General features: G+C 48.8%; 3 protein-coding genes across 3 annotated transcripts; 2 read left to right on the top strand and 1 right to left on the bottom strand.

Annotated features, from left to right (window-relative positions):
• Window positions 1–761: 761 nt before the first annotated feature.
• LOC122385492 (pyrethroid hydrolase Ces2a-like) lies at window positions 762–2,637 on the bottom strand. Its single transcript, XM_043373826.1, has one exon. It carries the CDS (start codon window positions 2,635–2,637, stop codon window positions 916–918), a length of 1,722 nt encoding a protein of 573 aa, XP_043229761.1. The 3' UTR covers window positions 762–915.
• A 3,005-nt stretch (window positions 2,638–5,642) lies between these two features.
• LOC122385489 (pyrethroid hydrolase Ces2a-like) lies at window positions 5,643–7,684 on the top strand. Its single transcript, XM_043373823.1, has one exon. The coding sequence runs from the start codon at window positions 5,657–5,659 to the stop codon at window positions 7,382–7,384; it is 1,728 nt and encodes a 575-aa protein (XP_043229758.1). The 5' UTR covers window positions 5,643–5,656; the 3' UTR covers window positions 7,385–7,684.
• A 573-nt stretch (window positions 7,685–8,257) lies between these two features.
• On the top strand, window positions 8,258–13,599 carry LOC122385490. The gene is made up of 2 exons (XM_043373824.1): window positions 8,258–8,359; window positions 12,506–13,599. The coding sequence occupies exon 2, from the start codon at window positions 12,559–12,561 to the stop codon at window positions 13,423–13,425; it is 867 nt and encodes a 288-aa protein (XP_043229759.1). The 5' UTR covers window positions 8,258–8,359; window positions 12,506–12,558; the 3' UTR covers window positions 13,426–13,599.
• Window positions 13,600–21,630: the final 8,031 nt, after the last annotated feature.

Below are 21,630 nucleotides of genomic sequence, written 5' to 3'. Positions count from 1 at the left end.
GACTTCTGATGAGCCGTTGCAAGTACCTAATGAATCTGTGTTGCAATAAAAAGGTATGTGAAAAAAAAATCGTACACTTCGTCCATCTCGGTCAGTATCGGCTCACCATGGTCGCCCTGCGTCGCGTCTTGACGAGAAATAAAGAAAGCTGTCCCAGAAAATTGTTTCAACAAAATCCGTCTACCTATATAAGGGAGGTATTAGCTGTTTTCACAACGGCCATCTGGTACACATTTGGTGCACATTTGGTGCAGATTAGGTGCAGATCTGGTCAAATTAGGTGCACTCGCCGGATAGCCCGTCGTGAAAACGGCTATTTCCCCTCTGTGGGCAAAACCGTTGACCCGAGGTCAATTATGACGAGATTCTAAGGGATTGACTTTGAAAAAGCTATCAAATTCGCAGTTTTAGCGATGCTGTAGCTCCTGATTCGCAATTCATAGGTTTGCGATACACTGATTTGTGGAAAAGAAAAATTCCGGAAGTTTTTAAGGAAAGCTTTACCTTTTTTGACGTCCATTGATTTCAGTATTGATCTGATCGAAAATGATCTTTTTTATTCTAGATCAACTCACGGAGAGCTATCGTTTGCTTTTCCACGTTATGCGTCATTCTATGTAGATTTACCTATCAGCTTTAAAGATCTTTGTTCGACAGCCAAGTATGCGAAGATTATTATTTTTACTAAACAGTCTGCAACAAAGCCATCAAGAAAGAAACAAGCATACAAGATGTGGTCGAAGTCCATGACCACTGCACTGGTGAAGGTATATTAAAACAGAAAGCGGAGAACGAGTGAAGACAACCGGTCAACTGCAAATTGAGGTAGAGTGAAGTGAGAAGAGACCTCGCTTCGGTATTACTTTTTCAGAGCCTTTAACTATATATAGCAGATATGTCATATGAGTCATTGTTTCAACATCCATCGGGTGTCATGATGACTGGGTGTCTCCACTGCTCGTTGACGGCCACCGTTTGCCAGAAATTGACCCGTTCTTCAAACAGTCTCTCTCCCAGGGCCGGCTGCGAGTTGAGTCTCATGTGACGCTGACTGTGCTCAGTAAATATGGGCCAGTCGGGCATAGGCAGCACATCGGAGCTGGGCCGACCCGTGCGCGCGAAGTTGGTCCACAGGTTGACCATGAAGCGGATGATGGCGTACCCGGGGCTTCCGGGTCGCTCCCGAGGCAGGCTGTCGGTGCTGAACAGGTAGCGGAGGTCGTCCCCGTGGCTGACGCCCAGCTCCGGTGCCGGCCAGCGCAGGTTTGAAGGCACTGGCAGATCGACATCGAAGCTGAGGCGGCCTGGTCCCGTATGGTCCAGCACGTACTTGTAGAGGGGCGCATGGGCAGAGGCCAGTCGAATCTCCTCCGTTATCTCGTTTACGTAGAATCGATCCGAGAGAACGACCGCCAGTGTTCTTAGACTGGCCGTTCCAGGGCCCGGAGTGAAGAAGTCAAGAACTTTTCTTGCCTCTTGTAACGGAGATGCACCACAATCCAAAATACTGAACTCAGATTCGCCAAGAAGTGCGAGAACTTGCGCCCATTTCCTTGTTTCCTTCCTCACAACCTGATCAACACTCTGGTCGGTTTGAAGGCTGACTGGAAGAAAGAAAGCACCCTCCATGCTTGTCATGCCAGAAATCCACGGCACAATGTTAAAGTTGCCCGTATCCAACAGAACTCTTGGCTGCTCTGGCAAGAACGGCTCCGACCTTTCCTGATCCACACGTGGCAGAAATCCTGGTTTGTTTCCTTCGCCAAGCGTCTCCAAGGCATTCATAATTACATCTGCAGGTACCCTCCTAATGCATTCAACGGATGCTTCACCATTGGGAAGAGTGCATCCGAGTACGTTTGACAGCTTATTTGCCAAGCCTCTTCGCTTGGCACTCGCAGCAAAGCTTGAGAACGATGCGCCTGACTGACTGATGGCGTGATGGAAGAGTCCCTTAGCGAGTGGACTCAGTACCAAAAGTGACACACTAGACCCGCCCGCAGACTGACCAAAAATGGTAACAAGTTTAGGATTTCCACCGAACGCGGCGATGTTGTCCTGCACCCACTGCAGCAGCAGCACCTGGTCCAGCATGCCGTAGTTGCCAGGGGCTGCTGCGTCGTGTGTTGTGAAAAAGCCGAACGGTCCGAGCCTGTAGTTGAACGTCACCAGCACCACCGGCTCATCCATGAGGTAGTGGGGTCCGTACTCATCCGCATCACCGGAGCCAAAGAAGAAGCCACCTCCGTGAATGTAGACCATCACCGGCAGGCCGGCCAGAGAGTACTCTTCTCCTGGCAACTGACGAGTGAACACGTTCACAAACAGGCAGTCCTCGTCTCCGACACGGGTGTTGTTTCTCAGCTGGTCAAAGTTCGGGCACTCACTACCATGTCTGGAGGCGTCACGGACTCCAGTCCACAGAGCATGCCGCTGCGGTTCTCGGAATCGCAGCTTGCGCACCGGCGGCTCGGCGTACGGGATGCCCTTGAAGCTGAAGAAGAGGTTTCCGCCGGCGCTTCTGTCGGCCACCCCCCTGACTCGGCCCTCCTTGGTGGCGACCAGCGGACGGTGGTCGCGGGGCCGGTAGCCGGACACGGCCAGAGTCAGCAGCGCTATGCACAGGAGGAGCCTCATGGTGTCACTGAGGCACGGCTACCCGGCGTATGATCCACCAAGGACACCGCTACCGGAACCGGTTCCACTCAGCGGCATTGAAGGAGCAGCGGTGTCACTTATAAATAGCGGTTGTTGGAGACAACAAGCAAAGATGGTCCGGGTGCAAAGGGTTCAAGGATAGGAGGCGACAATGATACACGTAGAAATGGCGTCCCTGTAAGCTGCATGTATTTTTGGTGTGGCTGACTGATGAGACGATGTTCATTAAGTCGTTTTCACGACGGGCTATCTGGCGAATGTACCTGATTTGACCAAATCTGCACCAAATCTCTTTTACAATAAATATTTTCGTACCATGAATTTGTTTCAGTGTTTAATCGAAAGCACTGTCTGATAATAAAAGAAAATTAGGTATATAGGCATCTGTGCAGCACAAACTGACAACTTTAGGAATACAATGAACCTAATTTGACCAAATCTGCACCTAATCTGCACCAAATGTGTACCAAATGACCGTCGTGAAAACGGCTAATAACTCGACACGGAATGCATATCAACAACCTGGCTATACACTATGCAGTTTGCACTAACATAAACTTGCAGTTCATGCTGTTAAAACCTAGACTTTTATTCCATCATTGCAATGGGCAATAGGTTAATTGTGCCAATTCATAAGCTTTTGAAAGATTAGTGATCAACTATATACGGCTGAACGTTTATTTTTTACTCAGTGTTCCCTCACCCATATACTTATGCTGCTGACTACATTATACCTATATGCTGTTTTGCTTGTCCGGAGTCTCACCGGTAGTGTATTTGATCACACAAAGGCAGGCGAAGGGCTTCCAGACAACGGCGGTAAGCATTTAATGCATGATAGTTAATTCATATCATGGATTAGTCATTTACTTACCGATCAACCATCTATAGTACCTACACCTTCATTTGTTTTGTCAATTACCTCTTCCAATTTCCATACAAACGGTTATAATTAAATGCTTTGCTACTCACCTTTTGCTGCCCTTCTTCTGTGCATTCGACCTATCAAAGTGATGACAAAGACCGCACGATGACGATCGTTAGCCGTGTGCCTTTGACTTCCCCATTCCCGCGTGCGCTCCACTGCTCGGGACGGTACCATCTTTAGGCTGTTTGCTTCACTACCTCTATGGCCATAACTCAGCCACGCGTCGTTTCAGTTGGTATCCATTGCGGGGTTCCGAGTGGTGAGGCAGCCGCCGTGAATCCCCGGTTACCAGAGGCCGAGCTGATCAACCGAGTGCCTTCAAAGGTGGGGATGTTGATGAGGTGTAAGGGAGGACGGGTAGAGTTTGAAGGCTGGAAAAAACGTCTATTTATTATATATCTATTTATACAGTTGATATAAACGGGAAATAATGCCGAAGAGAACCCCTGTCACACTTTTTCCGCAAAATAATAAGGTCATTGTCCCTGGGTCATAAGCATCGATCGTGTGAGCTTAGTCACGTACTGGATTGATGGAACAATTGTACCGTTTATGGCGGATCTGCTGTTTTTGTGCATTTTTGTGGTCCAATGCTGCTTCGTTTGGAGGGTTTTCTTCGTAAACATTTCGCGTTCGGGCAAGCTTTTCCGCCCAAAGTGATCGCGAACTAATTCCCATGAAGCCATCACCATTAGGTAGGAAAAACTTCTAAATGCAAGGGAAAATAATCACTGATTTGATTACAATAATGGCGATTAGGTAGGTAGTACACACAACTAATTTGGGCATGATACCTATGTCACGTGTCAGACATGCAAACAGATCTGAAAAAAAAATGGAACTGCGATATGATACCACGGATATTGATCTCGGCTCAGAAACGGATCCAATGGCAGCATAAATCCAACTGTGTCATTTCAATTTTGTCGACAGTAGCGGCGGAACACCTTCAATTTAGGGGGGGGGGCACTGTCGACTTTTGGTCCCATTCTTTCCATGCAACGCCCATAGGGCTAATGTTAAAATGTCAAAATCAAAGGGGGGCACGGTGCCTCGGTGCCCTCCCCGTTCCACCGCCTATATGTTTGTCGATAATTTCATAGTGATGCTGCAAATAATAAACCAATCAGTAGCTACAAATGCATTCAAAGTAGGTATATTCAAAAAGACGCACAAGGCTTCCGGTTCGTGGAACCTTGATCACTGTGTAAATGTATTTACAACCTTGATTACTTCCTGCTGGTCACCTTAGAACCTTGCTCACTGTATTGATCCTTACTTGAATTTGATCCATGTGTCACTTACGGTATCATGTGTTCGAGATAGGAACGGATAAGTTCCGGCGGCACAAACAGTCCGCATCTTTCATTTTCAAAATTGATGTTGATTTAACAATTAACGGCTTTTCATATTCCATATCATATTTCAAATGCAATGGGACATAGACCTCGGTACACAGAAGTCTATGAATGGGGGACCAGTTGATTGTCCTGAACTTGGATTAACACTTATAAATATGAGACTTGAAAAAGTTGTCGAGTTGAGACCTCACAATTTCTTCACGGTGTTAGAAAGCTCTGGCAAAGATTCGCTAGCCCTTGGTTCTAAAAAATATCAAGGTTGTTCTTAAGCATATATCATTTAAATAATTTTATCAGCATTTTATGAGTTTCCGGACTAAATTGAATGGCCTTGGCGCTCGGTATCTGGCCTGCGCAAAAAGCAAGGACTAAATCTAAGAACGAGAATTTCTTGATCGATAAGCATTGAATCAAAGTCCATTGAATAATCACTCAATTCGCGACGAGCGTGAAATATGTGTTGTAGTTTGGTCTCTTTTACTGGCTGTGGCTTTATGTAAGCTGTCAATGGATATTGCACTAAGTACGTTGGCACATTCATTATGTCCGGCTCATTAGTCCATTGTTCCGGCTGCGTCCCAACCCGGCATGTGTTGTTCCATTGAGCGCTATCCTTCAGAACCGGTTTCCATAACCTCGGGACAAATGCAACGGTGCTCCGTTTGCCTACAACGTGGCCGGACTGGCGCGGTCGGGTGTCAGTGGCACGATGAGGCTCCTGCTGTGCACTGCTCTGCTGGCGGCAGCGGTCAGCGCGGCGGGCCACATCGCCCATGGCTACCGACCGCTGGTCGCCACCCGGGAGGGCCGGGTCAAGGGCGTCATGGACAGGAGCGCCGGCGGCCACCTCTTCTACTGCTTCAAGGGCATCCCGTACGCACAGCCGCCGCTGAGACACCTCCGCTTCCAGGCGCCGCAGCGGCACGCCGGCTGGCGCGGGATCCGCGACGGCATCGACCACGGGAACCGCTGTTTGCAGTTTGATCACCTCAACAACTTCACTCGCGTTGGCGACGAAGACTGCCTGTTCGTGAACGTGTACTCCCGTCAGCTGCCGGGACAGGAGAGCTCGCTGACCGGACTGCCGGTGCTGGTACTCATCCACGGAGGTGGCTTCTTCTTTGGCTCCGGCGACGCTGATGAGTATGGACCCCACTACTTCATGGACGAGCCGGTGGTGCTGGTGACGTTCAACTACCGTCTCGGCGCGTTCGGCTTTTTCTCGACCCACGACAACGCTGCACCGGGCAACTACGGCCTGCTGGACCAGGTCGTGTTGCTTCACTGGGTGCAGGACAACATCGCCAACTTTGGCGGAGACCCCAAATCCGTCACCATCTTCGGCCAGGCGGCTGGCGGCTCAAGCGTCTCGCTCCAAGTTCTGAGTCCGTTGACAAAGGACCTGTTTCATCACGCCATCAGTCAGTCTGGAATGTCCTTCTCTACCTTCGCGGCCAGAGACTCACGGAAGGGCTCAGAAAAGAAGCTCTCCAAGCAGCTTGGCTGCACAAAGCCCGACGGTAGAATCTCGGTTAACTGCATAAGGTCGGTATCCTCCGATGTTTTTATGGATGCCTTGGATGCCATTGGGGAAGGGAGCATGCCTGGGTTCATGCCCCGAGTCGATCGCGAGAGTCCCTTCCCGTTCCTACCGGATGAGCCGAGAGCCCTGCTGGAGAGTGGCAAGTTCAACATTGTTCCGTGGCTCTCGGGGATGACGAGCATGGAAGGCGCTTTCTTCCTTCCGATCCGTCTCCAAACGGAGAGTTTTGTCAAAGGAGTGACGAAGAAAACCATAGCTCACTGGGCGCCATTCATTGCACTGATCGGTGAATCGGAGTACAGCATTTTGGATTGTGGCGCAGACCTTGTGAATGAAACGCTGAAAGTACTGAACTTCTACGCACCAGTGAATACCACTGTGAGCTCCGAAGTTCTGGCGACTGCCCTGTCTGATCGGTTCTATGTAAACGAAATTTCTGAGGAGATTCGTTTGGCCTCAACCCATGCACCTCTCTACAAGTACGTGCTGGACCATACGGGACCAGGCCGATTAGTCAACAACGTTGCCCTGCCAAGTCCTCCCAACCTGCGCTGGCCGATTCCAGAGGCAGGTGTCAGCCACGGAGATGACCTCCGCTACCTATTCAGTACCGACAACCTGCCTCGGGAGCGGCCTGGCAGCCCAGGCTACGCCATGACCCGGTTCATGGTCAACTTGTGGACCAACTTTGCGCGCACCGGTCAGCCCAGGTCGGACATCCTGCTGCTTCCCGACTGGCCCATCTACACCGAACAGTACCAGCGCCACATGAGGCTTAATTCTCAGCCGGCGCTGGGGGAGAGATTGTTTGAAGAACGGGTCAACTTCTGGCAGACGGTGGCCATCAACGAGCAATGGAGACACCTGCCCGTGAAAACTGCAAATGGGTGCTAGCGTATATACTCTGAGTTGTATGAGGTGTGATTTATGTTTTAATTGGGGCTTGTTGCCTTCTTGTTACGCTGTTGCCATGACAGTTTGAACCACCGTGGCCGACCAGATGTGGACCTTTGTATGTGAATGTTTATAAAGTGTCGAAACTTCCAGAATCAAGCTAAATATTGATTAGCACAATTACCTGAGACAAGAGGATCTGATATCGATGAATAAAGTTGTGGTTATTGTAAACGAATGCAAGTAAAACATAAATGGATATCAGACTATTTAATATACATAAATATTGACACTTCGTCAGAAGTCAGATCAAAAATAAAAAGCATACCAGTCGATGCATATAAGCTATAAGCTAACATGACGATTACACGAAAATCGCGGCGCTAAGGCCATTTTTGTTAAACTATTTACCAACACCAAACTCATGGCTTTAGTCACCATTCGACACGATCATCAGGTCACCAGGTCATCAGTTGACCGAAAACCGCTTAAAATCATTTAAACCATCTCATCGTGTACGCTCATTTTTCCACGAGGCCCTAGCTCCGTTTGGGACGAAACGGCGTGAAGGGGAGGTCTTGCCTCTTAGCAATTTCCCACCTCTACGCTTACCCGTTCTCGGCGGGGGCGCGTACGAAGAAAAACAATAGGTCCGGCGAGAGTTAACGGAAAAGACGAGAACTCCAGACATCAATGGCATCTGAAATACAGAACTGCCAGACGTCTAAATGTCAACTAAATATTAGCGAATGAAATGCTTGACGTCCAATGATAAACAAGTCAGATGGTCTATCTATAGGTCACTGTAGTTTAGGCAACAGCTCAGTCATATCCATAAACATTATGCACAAGTCCACCGAGGTGGGCAACAGCATAGTGTCTGGGCCGGTGTGGGCCGAGGCAGCAGACCTCGGCTGGTGCGTTCTGATCAACAGCTCACGGTACGGCATAGTGGTTCATAGTGGTACAGCAGCATCAATCACCATAGGCGTAGGAACAGGGGGGGCCGGGGGGGCCATGGCCCCCCACTTTCGGAGGTGGGGGGGCCAGCAATGTTAACTGGCCCCCCCCCCACTTTTTGCTGACTTAACCCTCGCCGGCCGAGGGGGGGGGGCGGGTGCCGCCCCCCCCCCCATAGGGTTTTTTCGCGATAGCTCCGAACACGCTGGCGATATAGAGCTGAAACTTGGCATACCTGACCTTTGATCCAAGCCGCATCTTTTGACACCAACCGCATTTTTGGGTCAGGTCAGGTCACTGACCTATGACGTCACAAGTGAACCTCTGCACGGTCTTCAGATGTCGCAACTTCGCAACGCCCTCACTGCCAGAGGAGATGTCACAGGGAAATGAAACTTGCAGGATCTAGTATCCATTATGAGTGTCTGTCTAACTCTACTCTGTACCTACCACCCGGTACCCTAAACACCAGAACTTGACAACTATTCAGCTTGCCTATTCAGCTATTCAGATTCCCTTTTGTTCCTACAGCGTTATTGGCCGCAATTTCCTTCACTCAATGAAGGAAACCATATCAGAGACAAGACTGTGAGTCCTGGTGCCGCAGCATTTTGTTGATTGCAAGGCGCAGGACAGCGAGCACTGAAAAGGTATAAGACAATACTAGCATGGTGCAGGAGAATGCGTATACAAACGACCAACGCTTGACCAGATCTGCTTGGGGTCGGCATAGTTCGTCAAAGGCGTAGGTACGTACTAGCTGGGGGCCAGGGTGACCGTGCCCCCGCCTCGGTTCAAACAGGCTGGGGGCCAGCAATGTCTGTATCTGCCCCTCCCCCTTCCACTTTCAGTACAGTGGCGGTCGCAGAAGGGGGACCAGGGCCATGCCCTTCCCCCTCCAAAGGCTAATCAGGGGGCCATCATATCATTTGCCCCCCCCCCCAAAACAACCAATGGGTCCCCATGGGCGTATGGGGCTCTGGCCCTTATTCGGTTGTCAGGAGGCTCAAGAATCCCACGCCAGCTATAAACAGCTCCCAAACCAGTCTTTGATGGTCCTACACTGATCTCGGAGGGCCCTTCAGTGGCGGTCAAGCGCCCACATTGACCTCTTAGGGCCCTCCACTAGCATTTGAGGGCCCCTAACCGGCCTCAAGGGCCCAGCCGGCGTCTGAGGGCCTCACACCGGCCTCTGGTGGCCTCATTTCTGTCTCTGGGGCCCCAAGATTAACCCGCGCACCGACGGGGGTCTGCGCCAACTTAGTACCGACGGGGGGGGGGCGGATGACCGCCCCCCCCTGAGATCTCGAGAACGAAGCAAGATAGCGACAAGCGGTAAACGGCATCGGATACGCACGGTCAAGATCTACAATTTTTACTAAGGTCATTTTCAGGTCAGGTCAAAGATGACGTCACAGGGGTCGAAAAAGTCAAAATGGCGGCGCTAAATATGGAGAGAGTTTTTCTCGAATAACTTTCGAATTAGTCAAGATAGGAACAAACTAAGGGCCTCATCGTGATCCTCTCGTCAATCCGCATCGAATGATATATGTTGACCTCGAAAGGTCAAGGTCAAAGGTTGACCTCAGGTCACGTGACCTCGAGGTCATCATGTATATCATTCGATGCGTCTTGACGAGCTGAACACAATGAGACCATCCACGCGTCTGTATCTTGTTCCTGTACGGAGTTATTGGCCAAAAACCTTTGGTGACCTTTGATGACGTCACATGACCTCACAGCTGCCCAACAGCAAAACAAACCTCAAGGTAGTGAAGGTTGATCGTATATGAAGTCATGTATGGTATATGGGGCCATTCCGACCCGTTTTAGTGGTAAAAACAGGGAGTTGATTTTTCCCCCATTGACTTATAATGGGGAGGTCGCGAAATTGACCTGACCTTAGGTCACCGATATCAAAATTCCGAGATATACAAATTGTAGCTACTAATGACCTAATAACATCCTGCGACTTTCAAAGGCCTCCGACATCTACTGTAGCTCTGGCACGGTGACAAAGTTGCAAAAAAGTGACTTGAGGTTGGGTCATTCAAAGTGACCTGGTGACCTGACCTTGAAAGGTAGGAGGTTCAAACTTGCACACCATGTGTAAAATTGATAAGGGAATAGTCATACCAAATTTCGCGGCGCTACGCGCCGCGGTTTTCCCGCTATTCGCGAAAAACCTCAGGGGGGGGCGGATATCCGCCCCCCCCCGTCGGTGCGCGGGTTAACCTTCAGGTGCCTCTGAGGGCCCCGCACTGAATTCTGAAGACCCGATGCCGGCCTGTAAGGGTCCACATCGGCCTCTGAGGGTCCATCTTGGCCTTAGAGGTCCAACGCTAGCCCATGACGGTCTTTTAGGGCCCCACACTGACCTCTAAGGGCCATGCTGGTCTGTAAGGACCCACACTAGCCTATGAGGGCCTTGCACGGGATTCTGAAGACCTGATACCGGCCTCTGAGGCCCATCTTGGTTTTTGAGGGCCTTCTGCTGGTCTCTGGGGTCCAACACCGGCCCATGCCGGTATTTTAGCCTTTAGGGTCCCACATTGACCTCTGAGGGCCCATGCTGGCCTGTAAGGACCCACTTTAGCCTCTGATGGCCCAAGTCGGCATCTTAAGGTCTCAAACTGCTCTTTGCAGGCCCTGTACTGGTCTCTGAGGGCCTTAACCTTCGCCGGCCGAGGGGGGGGGGGGCGGGTGCCGCCCCTCCATAGTTTTTTTTCGCGATAGCTCCGAACACGCCGGCGATAGAGAGCTGAAGCTTGGCATACCTGACCTTTGAATAAAGCCAGATCTTTTGACACCAACCGCATTTTCGGATCAGATCAGGTCACTGACCTATGAGGTCATAAGTGAACCTCTGCACGGTCTTCAGATGTCGCAACTTCGCAACGCCCTCACTGCCAGAGGAGATTTCACAGGGAAATGAACCTTGCAGGACCTAGTATCCATTAGGAGTCTCACAACTTGCACATCTCGGATTTTTCCTAAAGGTCATATGAGGTCAGGTCATTTCCGTGACCTCACCATTAGGTATAAGTCAATGGAGATAAACTGAAAACTTTTTCTGGCGCCGGAAACGATCTCCAACTATCTCAAGCACACCGAATCGTGATTTTATGCACTCCTTGCAATGCTCGATGCGTCACTTTTGCAATGTTGACCTTGCGCGACGTCATATATGACGTTATCTACCGATCAAATTGAGCTAGCGAGTCGGGAAAGCCACCAATGGACTCAGGAAGACCTGCCGAATCGAATGATATGCGACATGACCTCTTTCGACCAACTTCGTGACCTGGGGTGCTGACCTGACCTTGACCTGAGATCAACACCCTAAGTTGACCTGACCCAAACAAAATGTATATCATTCGACGCGCCTGAGCGAGGCGAACACGATGCTGCCAAAATCGCGGCTCTGCGGCCGTTTTATTGCGAAGTTATTCACCAAAAACGGAACCGTGCATTGAGACACTTGACCTGACCTAAGAGGTCACCGGTTGACCTAGGACCTTAAAATCGAGAATCGATCTCTGCGCCTCGTAACGGCGCACACGCTCGTTTTTTTCCGCGACGCGCTAGCTCCACCTGGGGCGAAATAGCGAGGGGGTCGTGCCCGCCCCCCGCCCCCTCGGCCGGCGTGTATGTAGAAAACCTATAGGTCCGGGCCGGCGAGGGTTAAACTGGCCTCTGAGGGCCCAGACCGGCCTCTAAAAGTCCCACACCGGCCGGCGGCCTCTGAAAGTCAATCAGCCCAGTTGCAGTGGTCGCTGATATAAAACCTCTTAAAAACGTTACAGGCCTGGCTGAACCTAGTTCCTGCTGATTTTTATAGGTATATTGAAAAGACTCGCTTTGCACGTTTCACGCTTGCTCGTAATGAAAAAGTTTTTGGATGCCTCTGGAATTTGCATGGGTGCCAACGGCTGCGGAGGACAGGGGAACGCGTCCATCAGTTTGAGTTTATGGACAGGAGTCTCCCTGAAATTTAACCAATTTTGTTTTTGTTTTTGTCTATATTTTTTTTTACCTCTGAGCATGTTTGCGAAAACAAAGTGGCCGAAATCCGAGGAGAAATTGGATTTTGGGGTAGGTTAGGTTTTAGACCTCTGGGAGCCTGGCCCCCCCACTTTCAAAAACGTTCCTACGCCTATGTCAATCACCGATTTCCGGGAGCCGTCGCTGCTGTTGACCAGCTTCCAGCCAACATGGCCAGCCTTCGGCTCGTCACCCTCCTGATCCTGCTGGTCACAGGTGTTCACAACTCGTTGGAAGTAGACGAGCAGCAGAGAGCGGCCGTGCCCTCAGCTGTCGTTGACATGCAGACGAGCCTGGGCACACTGGAACGATTGCTGACTGCCTTGAAGACCGAGGTGAAGTGTCTAATGTGGCCTACTGCGCTACCAATTGGCATGGCACAGTACCAAGAACCAGAGATACGCGCCTGCGCTCGCTCCTGTCTGCAGCTGCGCAACCAGGGTGGCGCCTCAAGGGACGGCGTCTACTGGTTTACCGGGATGCCGGCGCCGGTGCTGTGCGACTTCAGCCACGACGGCGGCGGCTGGACGCTGTTGGTGACAGCTAACTCCCAGACCGGCTGGGACATGTTGAGTATATTCAGTCGGAACCCGCTGTCGCCCTCGTTCACTGACAACTACTCAATCCTGGGCCAGGCGGACGCCATCCGAGACCTGGGCAACAGCTCCCGGTTCGCCTACCGGATCGAGGCGCAGGCGGCGGAGCGGGGCCGCCGCCACTGGGGCGGAGTCTGGCTCGCTCCCCGTCACTACAGCTTTGTCGACGTCCAGGGCCTCCAGACCGATGTCGAGCTCGTCACAAAGTTCGACAGCTGGCAGTACCAGGATAAGGGTATCGAGGAGAGGATGCCGTGGCTGAGAGGGGGGCTGGACACGGTCCTCACCACCAGTTCTGCAGACGGTGACGACTGGTGGGGCACGCTGGTCATCAGTCGGCTGCACAGCGACGCCTTCTGGAAACACGCGCCCTGGATCGACGGTCCAGAGGAGGAGCATAGCGGCACAGTCCTCTACTGGATGCGCGAGGAAGAGCATTAGCTCACAGCTTAACAGACACGGTGGCTCTGCGCTGTCGATCTGAAGAATGTCCTGGGGCTAAATACTGCCGGTGTGCTAACTTGGGAGCGGCCTTCGATAATCATTACAAGCTTGAGGGCGCGTTTTTAAACAATGTCTAGCCATATTTTATCGCAAATATATTATACCTGCATATCCCCCTTATGCTGTGCATTGTGTGTATGAACTACAGTTCAGTTTCCAACTTCACCTTTATCAAGCATTAACCCTCGCCGCCTGGGGGGGGGGGGGGCGTTTTCGCTAACACTATTGAGTTGGAAATGAAAAATTGGCCATAAAACATGCATCGCACAACCTTAGTAAAATTGGGTTTATGTGCTGACCCTTGGTCACCTGACCTGTGACCTGACCTGGTATTGTCAGTGACATCTAATAGCAACATATGTTATATGTACTAGGCAACTGACGCCCTATCGCTGATTCTCGACAAAATACGTTTTCCTCGGTGTTATAGCGCATTCCCTAGAAGACCCGTGAACGGTGAACTATTTCATCTTTGACCTGACCTGTGACGTCATCGGTGACCCCGAGGTCAATGAAATTTGGTTTCTTGGAGCAAATTTGACAGGCCTTTCGAACGTCGTTTGAATTTTGCGGATCCGTTCAGTAGTTTCGGAGATATGAGGGGGGGGGGGCAAAAATAGCCCTCCCCGCCACCAGGTCGCGTTATAAACAGGCCCACCAGGGTGCGGGTTAACCCGGCGGCCGCTGGGCCTCCGCGCCACCCGCCGGCCGCTGGGGGGCATATAGTTGCCCCCCCCCCCCTCCCTTTACCTAGACTTCTGCGACGATATCGTCGCAACGCGAAGAGATAGAGAAACAAACTTTGCACACAACTTCCTGAATACCTAGCCGAGGTTGTGTCAAAATTTGGTGTCGATCCCATTTGAAATGACGTCACAGTGACGTCAGAAGTTAAATTATAGATTTGCGTCTCTCAGTTTTCTCACGACATATCCGATATATGAGACCAAATATAAAATACCGATTATTGGTCAATGGTCAGGAACTAGGTGAAAGTGTACTTAGATGTTTAAGGATGACAAGAGGTGCTGTCTGGTTCATTTCCAGTTGAGTTTCATGCTCAGCGTCATCAGAAACGGTCCGTATCGGAAAACGACAAAATTTTATGACGTGACTGTGACGTCATCTTAACCCTCGCCCGCACATGGGGGAGGGGTGGTTGCCACCCTTCCCCCAGGTAGTCTTTCTGCTCTGCACTCAACATTTTTAGAGCTAGATCCCTGATTTTTCGTAAAGCTGCTCCTTCATCCTTTCTTGATGTCCACTGAAAATTTCAAGTTTCTGTGGTTTTGGCTTTGGAGATATGACCTTATTTTTCAGGTCATGTCATTACCCAAATGACCAGTTCTCAACATCTTGCGTTGGCTATGGGCCTTGTGAGCTTTTGACACCTTGATTTCGGCCTTTTTTTGCCAGTCTTACCTCCCACCTATCATGGAACATGTTGTTCGACGATATAGGTACAGATATCAAGGTCAGGGTCAAGGTCAACCTAGGTCATCTAAGATAATTGCGTTTTAGGCAAGCTGAATTTACTTTTCGTGAAGTTTTTTGACTGCATTTTTTTGGTAAAAACTTCTCAGATCATGATTTCATGTAACATGGACACATAAACAATCGGTGCACACATCAATATACACACAAACACACACAGACATACAAGCACATATCATTGACCTTGATCTAACTTGACCTGAATTGACCTCAGCAGCAAAAACCTGGTCGGGTAGTGTGACAAAGAGGTTCTAGCCGGCTTAGCACCAGAAAACGGCATCGTCATCGGTATATGATAAGCAGCGCACTTGATATCCAACGGTGACCCAAAACAGCAACATTTTTTAGTTTGACCTGACCTGGAAGGTCAATGACTGACCTGAGAAGGTAAACTGGGTATCATTAGATTCGTCTCTTCCCAAAGAATCTTCTTGGTCTTTACCACAAAGCTCTATCTCCAACAGGAACGAAATGGCGCGGGGGTAGCAACCCCCCCCCCCCCATGTGCATTCTAAGATGGGAAAATGGCATGTGCGGGCGAGGGTTTAGTGCTGCTACAACCACCAAACATTCCTCAAAGATTGCCTAGGTATTCGTTTGAAGCTATGCCAAGTTCCACGTTTGTAGCTCATCAGGTTTCGGAGATATTCCACGAAACGTAAGGGGGCAACTTTATGCCCCCCCCCCCCTGTGGCTCGTGGGTTAATTAAAGAATTGTACCTAGCCTCCTTGGTGACGTCACAGGGTCGATTTTTTCTAGACCCCTGCACGGCAAACTTCGGCGATACAGACGTGAGCCCCAAATAGCTGCCAAAAAATATAGAGTTTAAAGATACAGTCAAATTACGAGCACTGGTGTGTAGCGTTTGACCTAGGGAAAAATAGACGAATTAAAGGTAGTGTGCCACCTTTGAAAGATTTCCCATTTTATTTTTCCTAGGATAAGAAGCTTCTGTTTTTACCTAATATCGCAAAAAAAAAATCAAAAATGGGCCTGGAATAGTGCCTTTTTCGCCTAAAAGTTTATCGGTTTTTAGATATGTATAACAACTGTAGTGGGCTCACTTGCAAACAGGCGTCGGGCAACAATCGCGAATGCGGCGCACTTGTGACAATAAGCAAAGGTCATTATAGTGTTACGACCATACGACATACGGGAATGAGTTATCAGCTGTCTAATCGTAGACAACACAATGTCGAGCCTTAAACTGTAAGCCCGTATTGGTATTGTTTCTTTTATTTGGCTGTCGAACATTATTTATGGTTTGAAATATGATTTTATGTAAGATAATTGATATGAAAAAGCCGTCTTATAAGTTATGGCCCCATTTCACCACACGCAAGTGGCAGAAATGACAATGATCAGCTGACGCATTTTTCTTGGCCGAAGTCAGAGCGCGCAGCCCGACGCACCACCACCGCACCACAAAGTATGAGCAGAAGCCGCGCCCAAAGCCAGGGCCCCGGTAACGTGAGGTAGCCGAGTCGGGGCAGCGTGCGCTGACCCAAGCCGGGGCCGCAGCTTTGGGCGCGGTCTACCGCATCCCCGCGGGCAGCCCCGGGCTATCACATGACACCGGGAGGACGCGCGGCTCCGGCTTGGGTCAGCGCACGCTGCCCTGACTCGGCTACCTCACGTTACCGGGGCCCTGGCTTTGGGCGTGGTCTACCGCACCACCTAACAGGCGTGTTCGAAACCGCAGGAGGTGATGATGAATGGGTTTATCGAAACTTGATTGGATGAGCATATCGGTAATAGCGATTTCAGTGTGTGCATTTATTGTTCATAGTGGTGTGAAATGTGATTGGGGTACGACCGACAACCCGTCGGGGCGAATTTCGCACTGGGGTACTCAAAATTTGAAGAATTTAAAACGTTTCCATGAGTTTTGAAGGTATGGATAAGTTCTAAAAATCCTGTTCTCCTTATCTGGGCCATTAACTCCATACGGTCCAAGAAAGCTGGCACACTACCTTTAAGTGACGGTTTTGGTGACCTGAGGTCAGAGGTCAGGTCAAATACCCCGAACTGGGTTTTAGTTTTCCGCAAATAACTCTACCAAAAATGGTCCTGGAGGTTTGGCAGCTTGTCACCAACGCATTCCGTAGCTTCCTTATTTGCGGAGTTATACAGGGGGCGAAAAACGCCCTCCCCCGCCGCCGGCTGCGATGGTTGGGATTAGGTACCCCTGGGCCCGACCGGGTTAACCCTCGCCCGCACATGCCATTTTCCCATCCTAGAACGCACATGGGGGGGGGGGTGGTTGCCACCCCCCCCCCGCGCCATTTCGTTCCTGTTGGAGATAGAGCTTAGCAGTAGAGACCAAAAAGATTCTTTGGGAAGAGACGAATCCAATGATACCCAGTTTTACCTTCTCAGGTCAGTCATTGACCTTCCAGGTCAGGTCAAACTAAAAAATGTTGCTGTTTTGGGTCACCGTTGGATATCAAGTGTGCTGCTTATCAAATACCGATGACGATGCTGTTTTCTGGTGCCAAGCCAGCTAGAACCTCTTTGTCACACTACCCGACCAGAATTTTGCTGCTGAGGTCATTTCAGGTCAAGTTAGGTCAAGGTCAATTATATGTGTTTGTATGTCTGTGTGTGTCTGTGTGTATACTGATGTGTGCACCGATTGTTTTTGGGTCCATATCACATGAAATCATGATCTGAGAAGCTTTTACCAAAAATGCAGTCAAAAAACTTCACAATAAGTAAATTCAGCTTGCCTAAAACGCAATTATCTTAGGTGACCTAGGTTGACCTTGACCCTGACCTTGACCCCTGTACATCGTCAAACAACATGTGCCATGATAGGTAGGAGGTAAGACTGGCAAAAAAGGCCGAAATCAGGGTGTCAAAAGCTCATAAGGCCCATGGCAAACGCAAGATGTTGAGAATTGGCCATTTGGGTCATGACATGACCTGAAAAACAAGGTCATATCTCCGAAACCAAAAATCACAGAAACTTGAAATTTTCAGTGGATATCAAGAAAGGATAGAGGAGCAGCTATACGAAAAATCAGCCTTCTAGCTCTAAAAATGTTGAGTGCAGAGCAGAAAGACTACCTGGGGGGGGTGGCAACCACCCCCCCCCCCCCCCATGTGCGGGCGAGGGTTAATCATGTCATTCAACGCAGCAGGTCATGTCGAGCCTAATGGTGCCAAAATAAAAACTGTGACGCACATTTGTTTAGCACACTACTACTACATATACTTAGATAATGACGATAAATGTCGAGTTTGATTTGCATTTAGTGGCGCCTGTATTGTACAGTCCACAGCAGAAGTAATGTGGGGTTTCAGTCATGGGTATGTTCTGCTTCTGAAGCTTAGGAACGATTAGCCAGACTACAATAAAACTTTGAATGTAGCTTATATGTATCGTCATCCTTGCAGCTGCAACTTTAGCTATTGACATCTTCTTTTCGATCACTCCGCATTAACCCTCGCCCGCACATGCCATTTTGCCATCCTAGAACGCACATGGGGGGGTGGTTGCCACCCCCCCCCCCATGCTGGTGCGATATATCATTGTTTGATATATCGCATGCGCTACATTACCACTTTACCTTTCATTTGGCCCCTGAGGTGCTGTACACAAACAATGGATTGCTCCGTGATAGTATGAAATAAATCACTGTTTTCCTAACCGTTGCGTTTCTTTCAAATGTGAGATTAGATTCAGATCCTTAAAACATTTGTTCCTTGTACTAGAGTCAAGGTAAAACTTGATTCAACCTTTCAATGTCACTGTGTTGGGGAAATTGTCAGCGTGAAAATAATTAATGTATACCTAATAGTAAATTGATAAAACTGGGAGCGAGCTGCAAAGATTGATTTCAAGTCCACTTCCTGGGATATCTTCATCATACAAATTACAATATTTGTTTCGATTATATGACTATGAGCCATCAAATGCGAGATTATTGTTAAACAAGCGGGAACTTTTTTTTTGTCTCCGCCAGATGCCGCAAGACCTCTAACAGGTCTTATCTGTTGAGTGTGAGTGACAACTTCTCTGTGACAGGGAGGGCAAAGAAACCTCGTCAGGTCTGCAATATTTGCAACTTGGTCCCAAGCGGGGATTCAGTGTATGGTTGATAACTTGACAACAGTGATCAATACTAGTAAAATGATAACTTGATGAATCCCACTATTTCTTATTCGGTGTTATATGTATGTAGGATCACCCTGATGCATCCGCGCCAATGCATTGCCGCCCACCGGAATAGGCATGTATGTACAGTCCACAGCAGAAGTAATGTGGGGTTTCAGTCATGGGTATGTTCTGCTTCTGAAGCTTAGGAACGATTAGCCAGACTACAATGAAACTTTGAATGTCGCTTATATGTATCGTCACCCTTTCAGCTGCAACTTTAGCTATTGACATCTTCTTTTCGATCACTCCGCATTAAACAATCGCCAGTCAAAGCCAACCGCTGAGATAAGTAAAACCCTACATTACTTTAGCGGTGGGCTGTACGTAAGTAACGGGAAGCTATTGTAACTGTACTCCGCTTGCCAAACAAAGTCATTCACCAGGATGCATTTACATTTTAGACAATTGCTATAAGGAAACAAATGTAAATAAAAATGTAAACGGAATAACAGTGTTTTGTGTTGTCCTTATGGTTTGTTGTGAGACACCGTCATTCCTCATTAAAAAGGATATTTATAGCCAACTATAGCACTTATCAATAGGTTTTCGCGTATCACACTTAATTATAAAAACGTTGTTAAGCCCTAACAATTATTCCGGTGGCCACTGGGCCTCCGCGCCACCCGCCGGCCGCTGGAGGGGGGGGGGGCAACTAGTTGCCCCGCTTACTTCTCCGACGATATCGTCGCAACGCGAAGAGATCGAGAAGCGAAATTTCGCACACATATTCCTGAATGTATAGGTAGCCGTAGTTATGTCAAGTTTTTGGTGCTGATGCTATTTGAAATAACGTCACGGTGGTGTCAAAAGTTCTCTTATAGACTGGCGTTTCTTAGTTTCCTCACTGTACGAGTACCTACGAGTATATCTTGTATTCAGGACCTAGCTACAGGACCTAGTTTCAGGACAGGATTAATCACCAGTCAGGAACTAAGTTGAAAGTGTACTTAGATGTGTCAGGATGACAGCAAGTGCTGCCATGTTCATTAACCGTCACGTTTCATGCTCAGTGACATCCGAAGCGCTCCATATCGGGAAACCACAAAACGTTATGACGTTACTGTAATGTCATCTCAAGTGGTGCAACCATCAAACTTTTCCATACATGGTCTGGATATTCATTTGAATTTATATCCAATTTCAAGTCCATATCTTATCAAATTTCGGAGATAGATGCGAAACGTTAAGAGTCTGCAGACTGCAATTCTTTATGACCCCTCCTCCCCCCCCCCCCTCCCGGTGCAGCGGCTCGTGGATTATATCTTCCGACCAGTGGAGTTTTATAGATGTTAGCTATCATGTGACCTTGGAATTTGAAATTAAGTTCATGTGCGGACTGCGGTTATTTCGGATCAATCATAAAATTATTCGTTAATAGCATAGCTTCTTTTCAATTGGACGTCAGCATTCCAAAAGAACTCTAACTTTACGAGTATGTTCTTTTCAAACGTGCAAGACACATCTGTATGTGCGTGAACGATGTATGCACATAAAATTTGTTGTACCTAAATATGTGCCCTGTAGCCGATTTGAAACCATTACTTTATAGTAACTCAAGTTTAGTTCGCAGTGCGCCCAATGTCGATAGTTGAAATCATTACCAACACTTATGTCGATAGTCGATAGTCGATAGTTGAAATCATTACCTACCAACACTTATGTTAATTCATCAGATCACGCCCATCATGGATCAGGAGACTGCACGCTGCACACCAGTCGTCTCTGTTGAGAGAGGCGTGGACGATTTTAGCGGGACGAGGAGCTATGCAAGATGTCTCTAACTCCAGTATGAGGGCAGCGCCGTATCCAGAGCTGAAGCTGAAGTTGGAGCAGCAGCTGGCGCTAGTTGACTCCGAGTCATCACCGGAAGAGTCACACTCGCTGTCGGAGCTGGAGCTGACGGAATCGGAGTCGGAGTCATGCGTGACGCGTACGGCAGAGTCGGGTATCGTCTCTGGAAAAGCGCAATAATAGTTGTATTGTATGTATAATATACATATTCTTAACTTTATAATGGTATCAACAAGCAGCTGGCCCCAAGTTTCCCGTATTTACCAGGGAATTAACGTATAATATGCAAATATAAGTTTCATACGAACGTCGGCACTCACTCAATGCTCCGTTCACAAAATACAAATCGAATTAGTTCTCGCGCCGTTCGGAAGTATGAGAAAACGCGGCCACTGAACCAGTCGGTGCAAACTAATTACTTTTTTTGTTCGAAACAAATAAGGAGCGAGTGTCAAAGAAGCATTGCAGAGGCAAAAGGGAATAGCAATGCAAGTGGGTTTGTCTTTTTGTTTTGAAATTTCGAGCCTCTTGGTTAGGAGGACGTTGTAGTTTTAACTCTTGACCAACAGCGCTGATCTAAAATAGGAGTAACGATTACATGGCACTAACCTTTCGTCGATAGACTGCACAGCAATGTTGCCCTCAGGTAACCTTAACCGCTTAGGCACTGGTCAATGGTCCAGCTTCCCTCATC

The sequence above is a fragment of the Amphibalanus amphitrite genome, unplaced genomic scaffold, assembly GCF_019059575.1.
Source record: "Amphibalanus amphitrite isolate SeventyFive unplaced genomic scaffold, NRLGWU_Aamphi_draft 000220F_arrow, whole genome shotgun sequence".
Taxonomy (NCBI): domain Eukaryota; kingdom Metazoa; phylum Arthropoda; class Thecostraca; order Balanomorpha; family Balanidae; genus Amphibalanus; species Amphibalanus amphitrite.
This window is presented reverse-complemented; position numbering and strand designations above follow the sequence as displayed.

What these genes read in the sequence shown, in the direction of transcription:
- LOC122385490 (XM_043373824.1), top strand. Translation starts at nt 12,559, where the DNA reads ATGGCCAGCCTTCGGCTCGTCACCCTCCTGATCCTGCTGGTCACAGGT.
- LOC122385492 (XM_043373826.1), bottom strand. Translation starts at nt 2,637, where the DNA reads ATGAGGCTCCTCCTGTGCATAGCGCTGCTGACTCTGGCCGTGTCCGGC.
- LOC122385489 (XM_043373823.1), top strand. Translation starts at nt 5,657, where the DNA reads ATGAGGCTCCTGCTGTGCACTGCTCTGCTGGCGGCAGCGGTCAGCGCG.